The sequence below is a fragment of the Sminthopsis crassicaudata genome, chromosome 5 (genome assembly GCF_048593235.1).
Source record: "Sminthopsis crassicaudata isolate SCR6 chromosome 5, ASM4859323v1, whole genome shotgun sequence".
Classification (NCBI taxonomy): domain Eukaryota; kingdom Metazoa; phylum Chordata; class Mammalia; order Dasyuromorphia; family Dasyuridae; genus Sminthopsis; species Sminthopsis crassicaudata.
In genome coordinates, this window is record NC_133621.1 from 36,394,198 (window position 1) to 36,411,238 (window position 17,041).

Genomic DNA, 17,041 nt, shown 5'->3' on the forward strand with positions numbered 1-17,041 from the left:
TCAGAAAAAAGCCTTAAAAAGCCCTTCTTTGTGGGGGGAGGCGCCCCAAAAATCTCACACAGCAGCAACAATGGGTAACAGCACTATTCATATTGGCAAATTCCTTTCAAACAATGGCAAACACTCTCTTTTGTTCACCAAGATATCATACGGGTATGTGTGATTGTTCGGTATTACTAAGAAATCCTCCATGCTGAAATGACTCCCTCAAGGACATATCCTCTATCACTCCACACTGACTGCGCAGCCGCTCCTGGTAACGCCCTCCTCTAGACTTCACTAGGCTTCTCCCCATCCAAACTTCACATGGTCAAAGCCTTCCATTTGGCAGGCCCTCCACGAGAAAGGCCTCAGGGAACTCTGGGTCACCTCTCCCCCATGGTGACACAGCAAAATAAAACGCTGCTGGACAGGGGAGCCACTAATTCTCATTCCAAGTCAAACAAACCCAGTGGTAAGATTTTCAATTGCAATCCTTACAAATTGCAAGAATCTGTTCTGTGCAACATCACCAGTTGCTTCTGAAAAATGTTAACAAGTATGCAGACATACTCACGTCATTAAAGTCAGGTGACCTTAGTGATAAAAATCAAAATTAAATTCCCTAAAACTGAAGGGCTTCCAGAGACTAACTTACAAAATAATGAATTGCAGGATAAACTCTTACCGGCATATGCAAGTCTGACAATAGTTGCTTCATCTTGAGCCAAATGCGCTATTCCTGGCAAAATATACTCTGGATAGATGTTGACATCATTGCGGGGCACGTCTCTGACGAGAGCCAGAAGCTTGGTGAGGGTCCTCACGGCTTCTGCCCTCACCCTGGGCACAGAGTCATTGCTGAAATGCAGAAGGTAGGGCGTGATGCGGTCCAGAAGGATTTCTACACTCAGCCGGGGGGCCAAGTGCAGGATGAGCTCCAGGGCAGCCAGCTTCGAGTCACAGGACTGGAGGGTCTGGAGGCAGGAGGTTATGACGGACACCAAGATCACCAGTCCGTTCTCCTTTGTCTCCCCTTCAGCTTTTTCCGTTCGATCGTGACCACAGAGATTGTGGACAATGTTATCCAGATCCTTCCTTATGACCAGGATACGCTCATCGGCAGAGAGGAACGTCTCCTTGGCAAACTGAGCCATGTAAGGCTGGAGGAATGTGTAAAATATCTCGGGGAAGGCGTTGCCGCGCTGTTGCTTTAAGTAATCTTCCGCTTCTAAACGTTTATCCGGCTCACAATGGATCATTTGGGTCACCTGCACCAAACATGAGCATGAATGAATCAGAGAATGGAGGCAGGAGGTTAAAAACCGTAGTAAAACTAATTTTGAAAAAAAAAATAAGTAATTTTATGATGGAAATTCATAACCTAGTATCCTCATGGCAATGTATCAGTTGAGGGAAGTCTAAACTAACGCCATATCCACGGGCCTGGAATCCACCACAGAATCACATAACACTGTGAGTGATACCATAGCGGCCTTGAGTCACAGATAGAAAACGGGGCTGGAAAGCACACTACTCAACTTACGTCAATCCTTTTCTAATTGGTTAACTTTCTTTTCATAATCTTTGTTTTTCTTGGATATTTTTTTTTTTAAGTTTTTCCTCAATGTCTCTCATGTAGTTTTTAAATTCTTTTTTGAATTCTACAAATTCTCTCAGGCAGGGAACCATAGTTACTTTTTGTGGTAGAATAAGATTTTTTCATTTCAGCATTCTCCAAAATGAACCCCTGTCTTCCCTACTCCCGTAGTAAGTTTCTATGGTGAGGTTCTTTCTTCTTTGCCAGTTAAAAAAAAAAAAAAAAAATTTTTTTTTTTAAATAAGAACTATTAGTATAAGCACTTCTAATTGTGGGGTGGAGGAATGCCTTTAGCTTCACTTCAGCTTTCCCTTCTGACCTGGAAACCCAAACCAAGAGCCCCTGCTTCCTGCAAATGCCCACAGCCAGCAGCATCCCTGCCCCACTGCCTCCGCACTCCCAGGGTGCTGGTTCTTTCTTAGCCAAGGCTACATCTCAGCAGCACAGCTGGGCATGGACTCTAATCAGTCTAGGTTTCTTCAGTGTTCCCCAACTCAGATCCTCAGATCCCAACTCCTCACTTGCTGTCAGGAAGGTAAAAGTTTCTGTGGTTCCTGCTGAGGCTCCAGCCAAAAGCAACCAGCTCCAGACTCTCCCAGTAGTGTTTCTATGGAGCTGGACCCAGAGGTGTCTGCACTTCACTAGGCTAATCCCTGCCTGAGGTCTTTCTTCAGATCTCCTTGGGTTGTACCAGGAGGACCCTTGTTCTGCCCCAGTCTTTTTGCTGTTTCATCAATCCATGCATGTTCACCTTGAGACAAATGTTAGTTCTTTTTGTGGGGGAAATCTGGAGCTTGAAATTTATGCACCTACTCCAAACTTTCCCAGAAAAGTCTCTCCATTAGTGTTCCCCCCCCCCCCCAGGCTGGGGTTAAGTGACTTGCCCAGGGTCACACAGCTAGGAAGTGTTAAATGTCTGAGACCAGATTTGAACTCCGGTCCTCCTGAATTCAAGGCTGGTGCTCTATCCACTGCGCCACCTAGCTGTCCCTCTCCATTAGTTTTTAAGACTAAGTAAGCAAAGGTTGCATCTGTGTGTCCCTGCCTTACTCTTTCTCTTCTCCTAGCATCTCAGGAAAGAACCCAAGGCAATCCAGATAAACTCAGAGTAGCACATGAGAAATGGGTCAAAGACCCTCTGGGCCTAAAAGGGAGGCTTCTACACAGTCGCAGTCAATGTGCTGCCTTCAATGGGCTCAGAGCCTTTTTAGCCCAATTCCAGGGGCTGATGACCAGATTAATGGGCTATCACTCTAACAAGGATTTTACGATATCTTTCTACAACATACTTATCACAGACTTACCCAATTTCCAGCTAGCCACACTTACCAATTCTCTGATGCTGCGATCTTCAATTTTGTTTAACACTTGGTCAGGGAAAAAATGCCCATTTCTATATGCCAAAAGCTGGGACAAGTCAAATAGTGGGACCCCTTCGGTAAATAGCTCAGCTATCACACAACCTGAAAAATACAAGATGTAACTTCTACAGCAAAAGAGAAACAACAGAAACTAAACCCAACACCTTTTACCCACACAGACTAAACATTTCAACAAATTTCTAGAACTCAAATACAAAGTAAGTGAAATAATTATTACTGACAAATAAGAGCTGAGGCTCATAGAGATGGCATCTTATATCCATTCTTCTACTTCAGGATCACAAGAAGACATTTATGTACAATGGGTATTATTGTCCCCATTTTACAGATGAATAAACTGAGGCTCTAAGAGATTCTGTGACTGCCCAAGAACCATATGTAATACCAGAACATATGCTACTAATCAAGCCAGAGAACCTGAGTTCAGAAGCCAGTTCTGGTAGTCCTTGTGTAAATACTAATTCAATGAACTAGGCAGTTTGTTCATTTATATATTTAATATGGGAGTTGATAAGATGATCTAAGGTTTCTTATAATACTCAACCAAGGACCCTAAATGCATAGTCTCAATAATCCTTTCTCCCATTACAAGGAAGAAGACAGAAGTCTAGGAAAAAATGTTTCCTGCCATTACGCTAAAAAATATTTGCTTGTTGTTAATCGAACTTTGTCACAAGACATATGAAACTTTAGCAGCATGAGATTTGTGTATCAAGAAAGATCAGCTGACAAGGCAGCACATGCTAGTCCTCAAACCTATACAAGACTTAACAACCCAAGAATTGAAAAGTGACCTATGTTCCCAAGCAGGGAAGGAAGTTTTCCTGAACCAATACACTATCAGGCTTAAAGATGGCCTTAAAAAAAAAAAAAAAGAAAATAGTTTATTTCTAATTAGTAATAGAGGCTAAAAAAGGGGGCAGAATGACCCCATGTGATGACCACTGTCCTTCAAATGGAAGCCTACAAGTGTTTTGTTCCCATTTATCTGATAACAAGTTTTGAAGGACTGATTTATTGGGGAGTTTTGTGCACAAAGAGCTAAGTCTGAGGAAAGAATTTATATTTATTTCATGCAATCTATTGGTGGTGTTTACACGGTTTCAGTATTGCCAGCCACTCACAAAGTTTGGGACATAGGTACCTTAGATGAGAGCCAAAAGAATATAAAATTCCTTCCTCAAATCAGCAAATAGGAGACATTAAAATGGATCAAAAACCTAGAAAAATGGCACCCAATTTACAGAAGGCTGAAGTATTTAGGGAGGCCATATCCAAAAAATCTGAGGAAGGAAAAGAGGCAAGAATATCTTTTTCAGGAAGATGGAAGAAATCCTATATGACTAAACTTGAGCCCACTCAGCAGGAAACTGACTATAAAATAATGAGTACAATAGGAAGTCTACAAAATAATGGAATGTTAGATTTAGGAATCACCTCTAGAAGATTAAAAAGGATTAATTTTTGAAAAGAATTTTGAAAGGTATTATTTTGACAAGTAGAAATCATTATGCCTCTAACTCTCCCTCGAGGTGAGAAAAATGGCAGAATCAAAACTATATATAGGTTCAAGAGGAGCTCACATAAATACACTGGTCAGAAATCTACAGGAAATTAAGAAAAACTACAATGTTAAGAGTGGCACACTTATGAAGTTAATATGATAGTGGATAACCTTCCCAAATATCCTGTGGTGTCACTGTCAGAGACAGATGAGTGGGTTGGATCAAGCATAAATACTTAAGTTATAGAATGACTCCAAAAAACTCCAAAAAAACAATTGTGGGTATGAGCTCTACAAATATATTCGTGGGAAATCCAAATGTACTGATATGTTTAACCACAAATTTCCTAACTTTTAAAAAAATGGCTTCAACTTTTTTAGAGCAAAGAACTCAAATAGATTAAATTCATATATAATATGCAAACTCTGAGGAAAACTTAAAAGAAATCATAATAAAACTCACAAATATAGGATTTTTTATCTTTAAAAAACTAATACTCCATTTATAGTGTATCTGGAACACAGTGGGCTTTTGATAAAAATAAAAGTGATCTTGCACAAGTGGATAAACTGGATTTGGAGTTTAGGTCCTGCCTCATTTGTGTGACCTCTGGAAAATCATTTAATTTCTTTTTATCTCAGTGCCCTCACTTATAAAATGAGGACAATAAAACTTTCCACAGTTGTTGTTAGGATCAATTAAATAATTCAAGTAAAGTTGTCAGCAAACCTTAAAGTACACAGGAATGCAGGTGATGGATTGATATCAGTGGCATCTATTGGAAAATACCATCAAGCCAATAAATTAATTTCCCTAGAAGTACCAACTAAAGCATTGCAAGTCACCATTATAATTAGGGGGAGGGAAGAGTATCCTTCACTTAGAATATTTCAGCACCTCAAATATACCTGCCGAAAAGATGTCCATTGCACGTTTCAGCTCCCCCCTCGTCCTCTGGTTGCTGTTTGTCAAATCTACTAAGGGGGTTGAAGGATCTTTCATGCACTCTAACTCTGTGGCAAACATTCCGCCATCAACAAAGCGCTCAGGAGCTATATAGCAAGTTCTCCTCCGTGAAGTGTCAAAGAAATAGTTGAAATCGGCAGGGTTGTCTTCCGGAAGATAAGTAGGCTTAAAACTGGCAAAGTCTGTGAGAAGAACCCAATTCCAACTGGTGACCATGACATTTTCCGTTTTAATGTCCCCATGACGGACCCCTGATTTGTGAGCTTGGTCCACAGCAGTCAAGATCTGGAAAGCAATCCACCGCTTTTCAATATTATTTAAGAATGGACGGGTACTGATTCGATCATACAGGTTGTCTCGGACGTATTGCCTGAAGAGAAGAGCTGCCTTTTCAGATGTTTTTTCTGTGGCCCTCTGAAATGGCAAACAGTTCTGGGCTGAATTAAGCCTTATTTTCAGTTCTTCCAATTCCTGTTTATAGCTAGTTAAAGGTAATGTTGGATCCTGAATTGCAAAGACCTTTACCACCACCAAGCCTTCTCTGTGCTTGGCTCGAGCAACTTTAAAAAACCGAGTACTCCCAAGGCTTTTGTCATATTCAAAATCATGGATGTCTGAAAAATAGCTGTCCACAGAAAGGATTTGGGAGGGAGCGATGCCAGCCAGCTGGTTTCCCATAATGACACAATCTCCTTCAATATCGTCAAGATATGATACCTACAAAAAAAGTTAGATGAAAATGATGTTACAGGAGGCAATCCTATTCCTTTATGTACCCTTTCTTAAAAGATAACTGTACTAAATACTTTCACTGAAATTGGTGGAACTTCAAGCTATTCTCTCTATTCAAGATGCTCTTATTTGAAAATTAACCATCTGGGAAAATAAAGTGAAATGTGCCACTTAAGCTGAAAATGTTAAAAATTTACATTTCTTAATTTAAAAAACTCAATTCAAAAAATACTTAAACACCTATCATAAGCCCAGTGATGTTGCTGAGCATGAAAGAGCCTCACCCTGGATTTGGCGCTTCTCAACAATGAGGTGACTCAAGGCAATTCCAAAAGACCTGGGATGGAAAGTGTCATCGGCATCCAGAGACAGAACTACAAAGACTGAATATGGCATTTTGTTGTGGGTGGTGGTGGGTTTTTTTTTCCTTTCTTGTGGTTCCCCCCCCCCCGTTTTTGTTCTGATTTATTTATTTATTTTTTGCTTGGCATGACATTTATGGAAACATATTTGTAAGAACTACACCTATTTAATCTTTAATAGATTGCTTGCTGTTTGAAGAAGGGAAGAGGAAAGAGAAAATTTTGCGAAGGTAAATGTTGAAAACTATCTTTGTATGTATTTGGAAAAGTAAAATACCATTTTAAAAAGATTAAATTAAACTAACTGGGTAAAAAAAAAAAAAATCACCCTACCCTAAAGAAAAAGTTACAATTCTAATCTCTCTTTCTCATTTCATACAAGTAGTCAGCTGACGCAAAGCCAGGACAAAAAGGGTAACCTCCTTGCTCTGTAATCAAGAGTGCTGAACTTGGGAGTCAAAGAACCTGGTTTCAATCCACTCAATTCTTATCTGACCATGGGAAAACTCACTTCAACTGTTAGTTTCTTCACCTGTACAAATGAAGGGCTTGGACCGGACCTTTTAAAGTTTTTTCTAGCACTAAATCTACAATTCTTAGATCTAACTGCAGAGCCTGACACTCAGAAAACTGCTGGATTTGATTTCAGAACACGAGAGATCAGCATGGTCCTGCCCCCTAATAGCTAACTAGGAATAGTCAGTGATGTGAGCAAGAACTAAACTTCAGATATACAGTGTTCAGAAGAGAACTCATTATCCTTCCCCATTTTCCAAACTTCCCTATTCCTCTCAAGGGCACTATCATCCTCCCAGTCCCCAGGCTCACAAGGTGCAAGTCCTCCCTGACTCCTCCCAGTCCCCAGGCTCACAAGGTGCAAGTCCTCCCTGACTCCTCCCAGTCCCCAGGCTCACAAGGTGCAAGTCCTCCCTGACTCCTCCCAGTCCCCAGGCTCACAAGGTGCAAGTCCTCCCTGACTCCTCCCAGTCCCCAGGCTCACAAGGTGCAAGTCCTCCCTGACTCCTCCCAGTCCCCAGGCTCACAAGGTGCAAGTCCTCCCTGACTCCTCCCAGTCCCCAGGCTCACAAGGTGGACACCCAAGAGGTTGAAACTATTTGAACTATCATACCAGCAGTCTTGTTCTAATAGCCCTTCCATCTCTACATCTAATATAGAATGGACGAGATCTACAACCCCTCCCTAACAGTCAAAGCCATAGCCAAACTCCTCGCCCTGACTAGCTTGGCCACTCCTGGGTTTCGCACTCTTCTCGCACCCTGTTCCCACCGCCAGCCCCAATCACTGGTCGCCGCACCGCTTTCACACGAGGCCCTCTCCTGGTGGACAGTGGGCAGGCCACTTTCCCGGGGCTGTCCCTCCCTGGTGTCCTCAAGTCCCGGAAACTCCTGCCTGCTACAGGAGCCTCCCCCCGGGCCTCCAAGGCCGATCACCCCATATTCTTCCCGTGCTTCGTCCATTGCACGTGATCTCCTCCACCAGACCGGGCCGCCTGCTCAGCCCGAGCCGAGGCGCAGAAAGCCCAGTAAAAGCCGAGGGACGGCCCGACCCAGTCTCATCTCTTCTGACATACACTGGGGAGAAGCAGTACCTGCGACACTTAGTCACCTCGGGAGGACCAGGCGAGATAAGCTCGGTAAAGTGCTGGGCAAGCCACAAACGGTCATGAGGCTTCCATCCCACACGGGGAAGACGCGGGGACGAGGAGAATCTTGCCCAACGCTGTTCAAATTAAAGCAAAAACCCAAAAAAACAAAAATAAGAATAAACCAAAAAATCAGCATCTGCTGGCAAACGGCCATGATTTCCTTGCCCCTCCCCCGCAAAAAGCCAAGAAAACAAAAACCAGACGAGGTTCTCCCGGAGGATCAGGTCCTCAGTTTGAGAGGGTCAGGGAACCTCCAGGACCCGAGCGGAGGGAAGGGGAGGAACGAGCCCCAAAGGTGGGGGCAGGGGGAGGAAGGGGGGGCAAGGAGGTAGCGCGGGGAGGGCGGGGAGGGAATGAGGAAGCAGGAGCGTCCGAGGGAGCCGGGAGGGGGGGGAGGGGACCAGGCACCCTTCCCGGAGAGTGGGGGGGTAGGACCAGCCCGGGAGAAGACACTGGGGGAGGGGTTATCCAGAGTGCGGGGACTGTTTCGGCCCCGGGGACGGAACGGCCCGGAGGGGGGAGCTGGGGGGGGGGGGGGGGGCACGGCGCTGACCTGGGCCCGGCCCACCCGCCCCGTCTTGCCCCGGACCGGCCTCGACAAGCCCACCTCGCTGCGTCCGGCGGCGGGACGGAAGGACGGACACTCGCGGGGCCCGGCCCACGGACACCCGGGTACCTCCCACTGCCGGCTCCCCAGCCGCAGCGCCAGGACCCGCAGCCCGCGGGGAAACCGACCGGCTGGTTCTCACTTCCGGGACGCTGAGGAAGTGACGTGAGGAGGGGAAAAGGAGGAAGAGCCCCGGGGCGCCTCAGTTGCTAAGCGACGAAGAAGGCGGAAGACGCTGAGCTCGGGAAAACTTGTGGACCGTCGGTCAGCGCGCCCGAGACCTTTAGGAGCTTTCTCCCGAGCCCGCCTCTCTGAGCCTGCGGGGAAACAATCCCTGCCCTCTGGAGGTTACTTTCCCACCTGTTGAGACTACATTTACATAAACAGGTAGATTTCTGAAAGATAAGGGCGCTATCACCTGGGGAGTCGTGGGGGGTGGGGAATGCCCGGAAGATCGAGAACGCCGTTCTCCGAGGCAGCTGGGCGTTCTGAGAGGCAGGCAGCCCGGCAGCGCGCACGTGGACCGAGCCGGGCCACGGGGTCACGGAAAAAGCTGGAAACAGAAAGATTAGGGTCGGGGTGGGAGGAGGCTTCAGATGCCAAACAAAACAACTTAAATTCGCTTCTTGAGGTAATAGGGAAGTGATGGTATTTATTGAGGGAGAAATGGGATCAAATCTGCTCTTTAAATTGAGAAATCACCCTGGCAGCCGAGGGCAAGGATGGAGGGGAGACGGAAGCCAAAGCTCTCGGAAATATCTCCTCCGATCCTCAGGATAACGCTGTGGGAGCCGGGATTATGCCCATCTTATAGATGAGGAAACTGAGGCAGAGAGTGCTTTACCCAGGTGGTCTCTAGTTGGGAATTGTTGGAGACGGCTGAATCCTTCTGCCAGTAGCGGGTGTCTGAAGAGGGGGGGGGGGGTGCGGAAGGTGATGAGTGAGCTGGCAGAGATGTGGGGAAAGGAGGCCTAGCCCCCGGAAGGGGACAAGTGGGAGCCAGAAAAGAGCATCCCCTCCCCAAACTTAGAACTTGGGTGACCGACCTTCCAGGACCCTTTCCTGTCTCACCTAAAGTCCCGTTTCTCCCAGCTCTTCTTCATCCCATTCTCCGAAATTCTCTTCAGTTTGGGCTGAAACCTAGCTTGTTTGTGCATTTAGTTTATCTTGTTTATAGTTGTTTACATGTTCTGTTCCCATTATCTTAAGACCCGGGGCTGGGTTTTTTAAATCCCCAGCCCTTAAGAGAGAGCCTGGCACGGAGAAGGCACTCAGTAAATGTCTGTTGGCTTGTCTTGAAGGTTTGCTTGTGCCACTGGCAAAAATAGAGAATTTCTGAAAAAGGTTTAAAGGGAAAAATAACAGGGCATGATGCTTACACCCCAGGAAACCGAGGCCCGAGGTAAGGAAGGCGGGCCAGATTCAAACCTAGGTGTTGTCGTTCCAAGTTCCGCACCTCCTGACCGCGCCCTACAAGTCTGCTTACTCATAGAATATGAAACATACTAAATTAGTCCAAGTTCTAGATCTCACTGATAAAAAAGGTTTATTGATAGGATGCAAACCACTAGTGATAGATGAATAATACTCATTGATGTCTTCTTGCCGTATCCAATACAAAATCGAGTTCAGTGGGGTGGAATCCTTTTTTTCTAGGCTTTTTCCCATTTGGGGGGGATAACACATGGCCCAGAGCTCCAGCTAGGGGTTTTACAGGATCCTGGTTCGATCTTGGAGGGGAGAGAAAATCTCTTTCTTTGGTTCCCAGTCGTATTCTTTTCTTGGAACATCATAAAGAATATATCTTGGGTCGAGATTTCTGGGGAAAAAATAAAAGAACTCTTATCTCTTAGCACTCAGCTTCTCTCAGATCTGTCTTCATTCTGATCTATCTTCCTTATTGCTATCAAAGTGTTTTGTTTTGTTTTGTTTTTTGCTTACGTAGAAATCTGAACATGTTGCTTCCCTACTCACTAATCTCCACGGCTCCCTCCTAGGGCCTTGAGGATCAAATATTCACCACTTTGTTTAGATTTTAAAGCCCCTCACACCCTGGTCCCAACCCCTCTTTCCAGACTCTTTGGACATAACTTCTGTCTTTCTTTTTCTATTTTGTGTTTAGTTTTAAAGATTAAAGAAATAAAAAATAAGCTTTAAAAAAAGACAGTTTATTCACCACCTTCTACATGAAGCTTTCCCTAATCCCTTCCAAAGTCAGTGCAGTATGTTATTGTTTTCCTCATTAGAATGTGAGCTTCTTGCAAGTCAGAGTTGTTTCAGTTCCTTTTACTTGTGTTCCCCAACATCTAAAAGCAGTGCCTGGGTGCATATTGGATGCTTAATAAATGCTTGTTGATTGATTGATTAAACAGTAATCATTTTTAATCCACTTAGTTTTCACATTGGATTGTAAAACTGATCTTTGAATAACCACCACCTGGCTGAGTACTCTATAATGTTCTGGGGCTTAATATAGTCTGAACACTAACATCTATGAACACATTTCTAGAGGACCTCATCATGTCTAGGAACCCTTTCATTTAATGATCCTCTATGACAGTAACAACACTTCTGACAAGCATATTTATTGTTTTTTAATAGTTTATCCAAAGTCAATAATGAAAGACTCATTAGATAGAGTTATCCCTAGTGGTGTATTTGTATAGGCTTAACTTGCCTAAGAAACTCCTATTTGGAAGAGAGCCTTTTCTCAGGCTGAGTTGTACTCTACCAAATCCCATGAGCTTTTTTATTTTTCCCATCAATATAGAGCAGAATCTTGTCCTATATACCTTTCAGTCAGTTATACAGTCATAAAGTTGTAATATGCTCTAGTGAATCATTATGGAAGCATCGCTGTTCTCATATTTTTATGAAGAATAGCCTTGATATTCATGTAAATACATCATTCTCACAAAACTTTTAGAGAAAGTAAGTGTATTTTCCTACCAGCGGTCCTGCCCTCCAAAGCAGACACCATCCTTTGGAGCTTTTAATTCCTTAATCTCTGTAGTCCTAATCAGAATGCCCTGCCTCACGTGTGGCTTAGAAGAGCAATTGCTGGGTCCAAAAATTTTGGGGTTTAACATTAAATGAGGAGATTGTAGGCACCAAACATGGGGGTTGGGTCATGTGAAGAAAGAATTCACAAGGGCCATTCACTTTGGCAACAGGTAGTTTTATTTAGGGGAAGAGCTTGCAGACCAGACAATGAGGTTCAAGAGACACCAGCAATGGAAAATGTGAAATAGAGTTGGGAGAGCTTACAGTTGGCAAGGAAAGGGATTTTAACAACTAATGATGGAAAAGACAAGTTCCCTAGTGGAACTCACAATTTACCAAGAGAAAGGGAACATCCTATGAGGGTGGAGTATGCCCTTAGCTGGCAGGCTAAATAACAAAGGAAGATTTTGCACCCTAAAAGAGCTATAAGAAGGAAAAAAATACCATGAGGCAGAGTAGGGGAAGAGACGTGATGGGAGATGAGAGGAGAGACACTGTGTTGCATGGGAGAGGAAGGAAGGGGAAGATACCAAGAGGCAGAGTGCCATGGAAGGCTATAACCCCAAGAGGGACTCAGCAAAGATGGCATGAGCCACAGACAGATTTACCGGGGAAATTCAAATTTCAAATTCAGATTTCTGATGGGACATAGCACAATGGGGCTGTCCATGACCTTCACAGAGGGTGGGACTAAATTGATCTCTATTAATGCCCTTCCCTGGCTGCCCCAGGGAATAATTCTAGCCATGGTCCAGTCCCTCTCTGCCAACCTCATCCACTTATAGAGGACTTCATCCTATGGACTCCTATTTCAGACAGACCTAATCATATTCCACTTGAGAAAGAAAGATAAATCCTGTTTAAAATGACTATAGAATATATAAAATACTTGGGAGTCTTTCTAAGAGATACATGAGAACTATATAAATATAACTACAAGCCACCATTGACATATAAATTGGGAAAATATGGATTGTTCATAGGGAGAAAGAGGGCAGCTAGATAGTGTGGTGAATAGAATGCTGGAGTTCAGAGTCAGGAAAACTTGAATTCATTTCTAGCCACAACACTGACTTACTGACTGTGTGATCCTGGGCAAGTCACTTAACTCTACCTATATAAAATGATCTAGAGAAGAAAAATGGTAAACCATTCCAGTATCTTTACCCAAAAAAACTCAAAAAGGGACATGAAGAATTAGATATGATTAAAACAACTAAAAAACATGGGTAAGGAAGATCTAGTTTAGAAATTATGTAAAAAACTCATTCAAATTTAAAAGAAAAAGAGTCATTTCTCATTTGATGAATGGCCTAGAGATATGAACAGATAGTCCTCGAGGGAAGAAACCTAATCTATCTAGAGCCATATGAAATAAAATGTGCCAAATCTCTACTAATTTGAGAAACACAAATTAAAGCAATTCTGAGATTTCATTTCACACCCATCAGAGCGATAAAGATGACAAAAATGGAAAATGAAAAATGTTGGAAGGCCTGTGTGAAAGCAAGCATACTGATGCACTTTTAGTGAACCTGTGAATGAGTACCATTTTGGAAAACAATTTTTAATTATACACAGAAGTTACTAAACAGTACATGCCCTTTGACTGAGCACTACTTCTGCTAGACCAATATCCAAAATCGATTAAAGAAAGAGGGGGAAAAAAAGACCTTTACACACAAAAATACTTATAACAATTGTTTTTGTGGTAACAACAAAAAAAAAAGGATGAACTAAGATTGAGGAGTGATTGAATAATGTATATGAATATGATGGAGTACAATTGCCCTTTAAGCAATGAGAAAGTAGATCTTCTTTTGAATTTTTGATCTTCAACAGTCCTGTGATTATTATACCCATTTTACAGATAAAGTAATTCAGGCTGAGGGTACTCAAGTGGCTTGCCTAGGGTCACACAACTAGTAAATATGAATCACTAGGTGATAGAAAATGACTCCCTTGTACTTGGGCACAGATATCTGACCTAAGGGTTCTCTTCTTAGCCCTGGTTGGCAGCTCATTGACCAAAGGAAAAGGAAGGTGTTTCTTCTTTCTGAGTCATAGGACTTAGACCCTCATCTCTTCTTCAGTGAAGGCAAGTAGTCTTTCCCACAAAGGTGTGACATTTGGAAGTCCTATTCCCAGGCTTGCTCAGTGACTTAGATGGAGGTCTAAGATGAAAGAAGCTTGCCTATAGATGAAGCACAAGATTCAGCAAGACAATCTTTCTTCTCTTCAGAGAAGACAAAGTCTTGCAGCCAGCTTGTTTGTCCCTCCTTGTCTTTAAAGGTCTGGCTGCCAAGAAAACCCTAGTCTTAGTTTTGGTCAGTGGCTCATGAATTAAAGGGAGCTACTGGGTCCAGGTTAACCATCTAGGTAGTATAGTTTAATTCTGAGAAGTGAAAACCCAGGAATCATCACCGGAAGCCTCTATCTGAGACCAGTGTGGATATGAGCAAGGTGCTCTCCATAATGCTGGCCTGATGTCAAGGAATAGGACAAAGAATAGTAGCTTATCAAAATATATATTCAGGGGAGACCAAGGTGTTAGTGAGTCAGAATATTAAATTCCACAGAAAATTAAAAGTGTCAAAAGTGAAGAATTACAAGTTGGGCTCCAAGTGGCAAAATGGAATCGAAAAAAATCAAATGGTTATACAGCAAAAACATATTTCCAATACAAATTATCAGAGGCAAGATTTAAATTCAGATCTTCCTGATTCTAAGCCCATCACTCTATCCACATTGGCCCAGGAGTCAAGACAAGGACCTGAGCTCTTCCCCAACCCTTCCAAATACCTTTAAAGTGTCCACTAGAGAAAATACAAGACAGTCAAAATAATGAAAATTTAAGAGCATTTATTGCTAGCTAGCGACTAAACTCCACCAGAACAGGGGAGTCAGTACAGGAGTGGTCTCAGGACCACATATTTATAGAAAGAAGAGAGAGACATCAAAATGTTTCTTGATACTTTTGTTATAATAAAAGGAATTTCTATTCTAGACAGAAAGCAAAGGTTATCACAGTAAGGGTGCCATTCCCAGACCGCAGTAAGACAGTATTTATTTATGTTTATCAAGTTGTCAAGGTCTCAGGTTTTTTTTTTAGGGCAGCACATCTGGGGGTGTAAAAATACCATCTACATTAGGGCATGAAAAGCTAGTAACTACAGAGTTTCAAGATAATGTTTCTCACAGTCCCATCTGGAGTGCTTTTCCACTTCACCTTTAAATAATGAGTCTTAAAAACCTCTAGAGCTCTCTATCCACCATCATTCTGTGCACAATCTCACCAAAGTATTTTCCTCCTATGTTACAAAATCACAACTCATGCACATCTGCCCATGTTGGGTGAACTTTTGTCTATTTCTTCCCATAAATTTCCTGCCTTGAGTACTCAGTGGCCCAGGCCTTCCTCAATTTCTCTTAATTGTGAGAAAATTAGTGCAGGACAAAAGATTCTACTGCCTTTCTGTCACTTTCATCAGCTTTCATCACCCTGTCTTTTTCCATCATACATTTCTTGGATACCCTCCTTTCTACAACTTTTCCAAAATTCCCCTTGTTAAAAGTTACAACCTCGCCTTGTCGACTTTTGGGCAAATTCCAACATTAATTCTTCAGAAACTGTAACTGCAATATAAATTGTAACCCTATAACAACACCAGGAGAATGTTGATTTTTAAAGGTGGGCCATTGGTTCAAAGAAAATTACAAATTGCTTTGTAATTGCCCCAAGACAATATAGACTACTCTTCTCCCATTACCAATTCAGTGTCAATTTGCAGTCCTATATGTTTGTGTTTATGTATGTATATGTGTGTGTATATATATATGTATATATATATATATGCACATATCAATTATATATGTATGTATGTATACCAATGGACAGCCCATTCATCTGCATAGCATGATTAATAGACATTTTGTCCACTTATTTTTTCCTCTATAGAAATTTAGCAAGCTTAGCTCTTTTGGATGATTATATTTCTCAATGAATAGGTTCTGCAGTGTTCTAGAGCTTGCTAAAATCCCCTGTCACCAGTAGCACCTGGATGTAATGTAGAATAGATTACAATAATATTTTAATACATTTCCAAGTTATCTTAAGTATGAGAAAGCACAGGGATTTTTATCATGGACTTCCTATTATGTTTGCTGCTGGTTCAGCTTTATAGTACTTTTAAGCTTGCTTATGTTTGAAATTGCTTTTGTGGTCAGGCTTTGAATGTTTTCGCTCCTTTCCCGTTTATCCTAAGATGTGGGCCCAGATGAAGGTGATATGGCACAAAGAATTGTGCTGGACGCTTCCCAGGGCACTTGGAGCCTTTCAACAATTCTCTTGTTGTTTAAGTATAGAGAACAAGCGGGCCTCTGCTGCCTGTGCTGTTTTCTATCTGTAATCCTCAGAAATACATCTCATTTTTAATAGCTGCTTCCCTAATAAAGATGAAGCAAGCAAGCGCCCCCCTAGCCACACGGGGCAATATGTTCCAGCTCCCGCGGACAACACAATTACAGCTTAGCAATCGGGCTTTTTTCCAGGCGGATAGCATCAGCAATTTTGGCTTAGGGGCCCCGTTTGGATGAACAAGAGCAAAAATAATGACCCCAATTCCCTAAAAAAAAAAAAAAAAAAAAAAAAAAAAATTATCTTTCAATGTCCCTTGCTTTTTATGCCCAACAGTTAGGTCAGAGTACAAGCTTAGGTTTTTTTCTCATTAAAGCAAACCACTTGAAGAGCTCGAGTCAAAAGAAAGGGCAATGGGCTTGGAGCGCCGAGGCTCGGGCCACGCAGGAGGGAGGGCGTCGGGCGCAGGAGGGAGGGCGCCGGGCGCAGGAGGGAGGGCGCGGGGCTTGGAGCGCCGAGGCTCGGGCCACGCAGGAGGGAGGGCGCCGGGCTTGGAGCGCCGAGGCTCGGGCCACGCAGGAGGGAGGGCGCCGGGCGCAGGAGGGAGGGCGCCGGACGCAGGAGGGAGGGCGCCGGGCTTGGAGCGCCGAGGCTCGGGCCACGCAGGAGGGAGGGCGCCGGGCGCAGGAGGGAGGGCGCCGGGCTTGGAGCGCCGAGGCTCGGGCCACGCAGGAGGGAGGGCGCCGGGCGCAGGAGGGAGGGCGCCGGGCTTGGAGCGCCGAGGCTCGGGCCACGCAGGAGGGAGGGCGCCGGGCGCAGGAGGGAGGGCGCGGGGCTTGGAGCGCCGAGGCTCGGGCCGCGCAGGAGGGAGGGCGCCGGGCA

At 43.7% G+C, this 17,041-nt stretch overlaps 2 protein-coding genes across 3 annotated transcripts in view; one reads left to right on the plus strand and one right to left on the minus strand.

Moving 5' to 3' along the window:
• The window catches only part of PIK3R4 (phosphoinositide-3-kinase regulatory subunit 4), a 56,625-nt gene extending 47,669 nt beyond the window's left edge, over positions 1-8,956 (minus strand). Inside the window, exons 1-5 of one of the 2 annotated variants that reach the window (XM_074270889.1) lie at positions 8,800-8,956; positions 8,136-8,266; positions 5,375-6,149; positions 2,909-3,042; positions 668-1,250 (exon numbers count right to left, since the gene is read on the minus strand). In XM_074270889.1, the coding sequence (XP_074126990.1) occupies positions 668-1,250; positions 2,909-3,042; positions 5,375-6,110 (1,453 nt within the window). In that variant the 5' untranslated portion in view covers positions 6,111-6,149; positions 8,136-8,266; positions 8,800-8,956. The remainder of the gene's footprint in view (positions 1-667; positions 1,251-2,908; positions 3,043-5,374; positions 6,150-8,135; positions 8,267-8,799) is intronic. The other variant, XM_074270890.1, reaches the window with a different exon arrangement.
• Positions 8,957-9,017: 61 nt separating this feature from the next.
• The window catches only part of ATP2C1 (ATPase secretory pathway Ca2+ transporting 1), a 221,473-nt gene continuing 213,449 nt past the window's right edge, over positions 9,018-17,041 (plus strand). The window contains exon 1 of the mRNA XM_074270895.1: positions 9,018-9,186. The gene's annotated coding sequence lies outside the window, so the exon portion shown is untranslated. The remainder of the gene's footprint in view (positions 9,187-17,041) is intronic.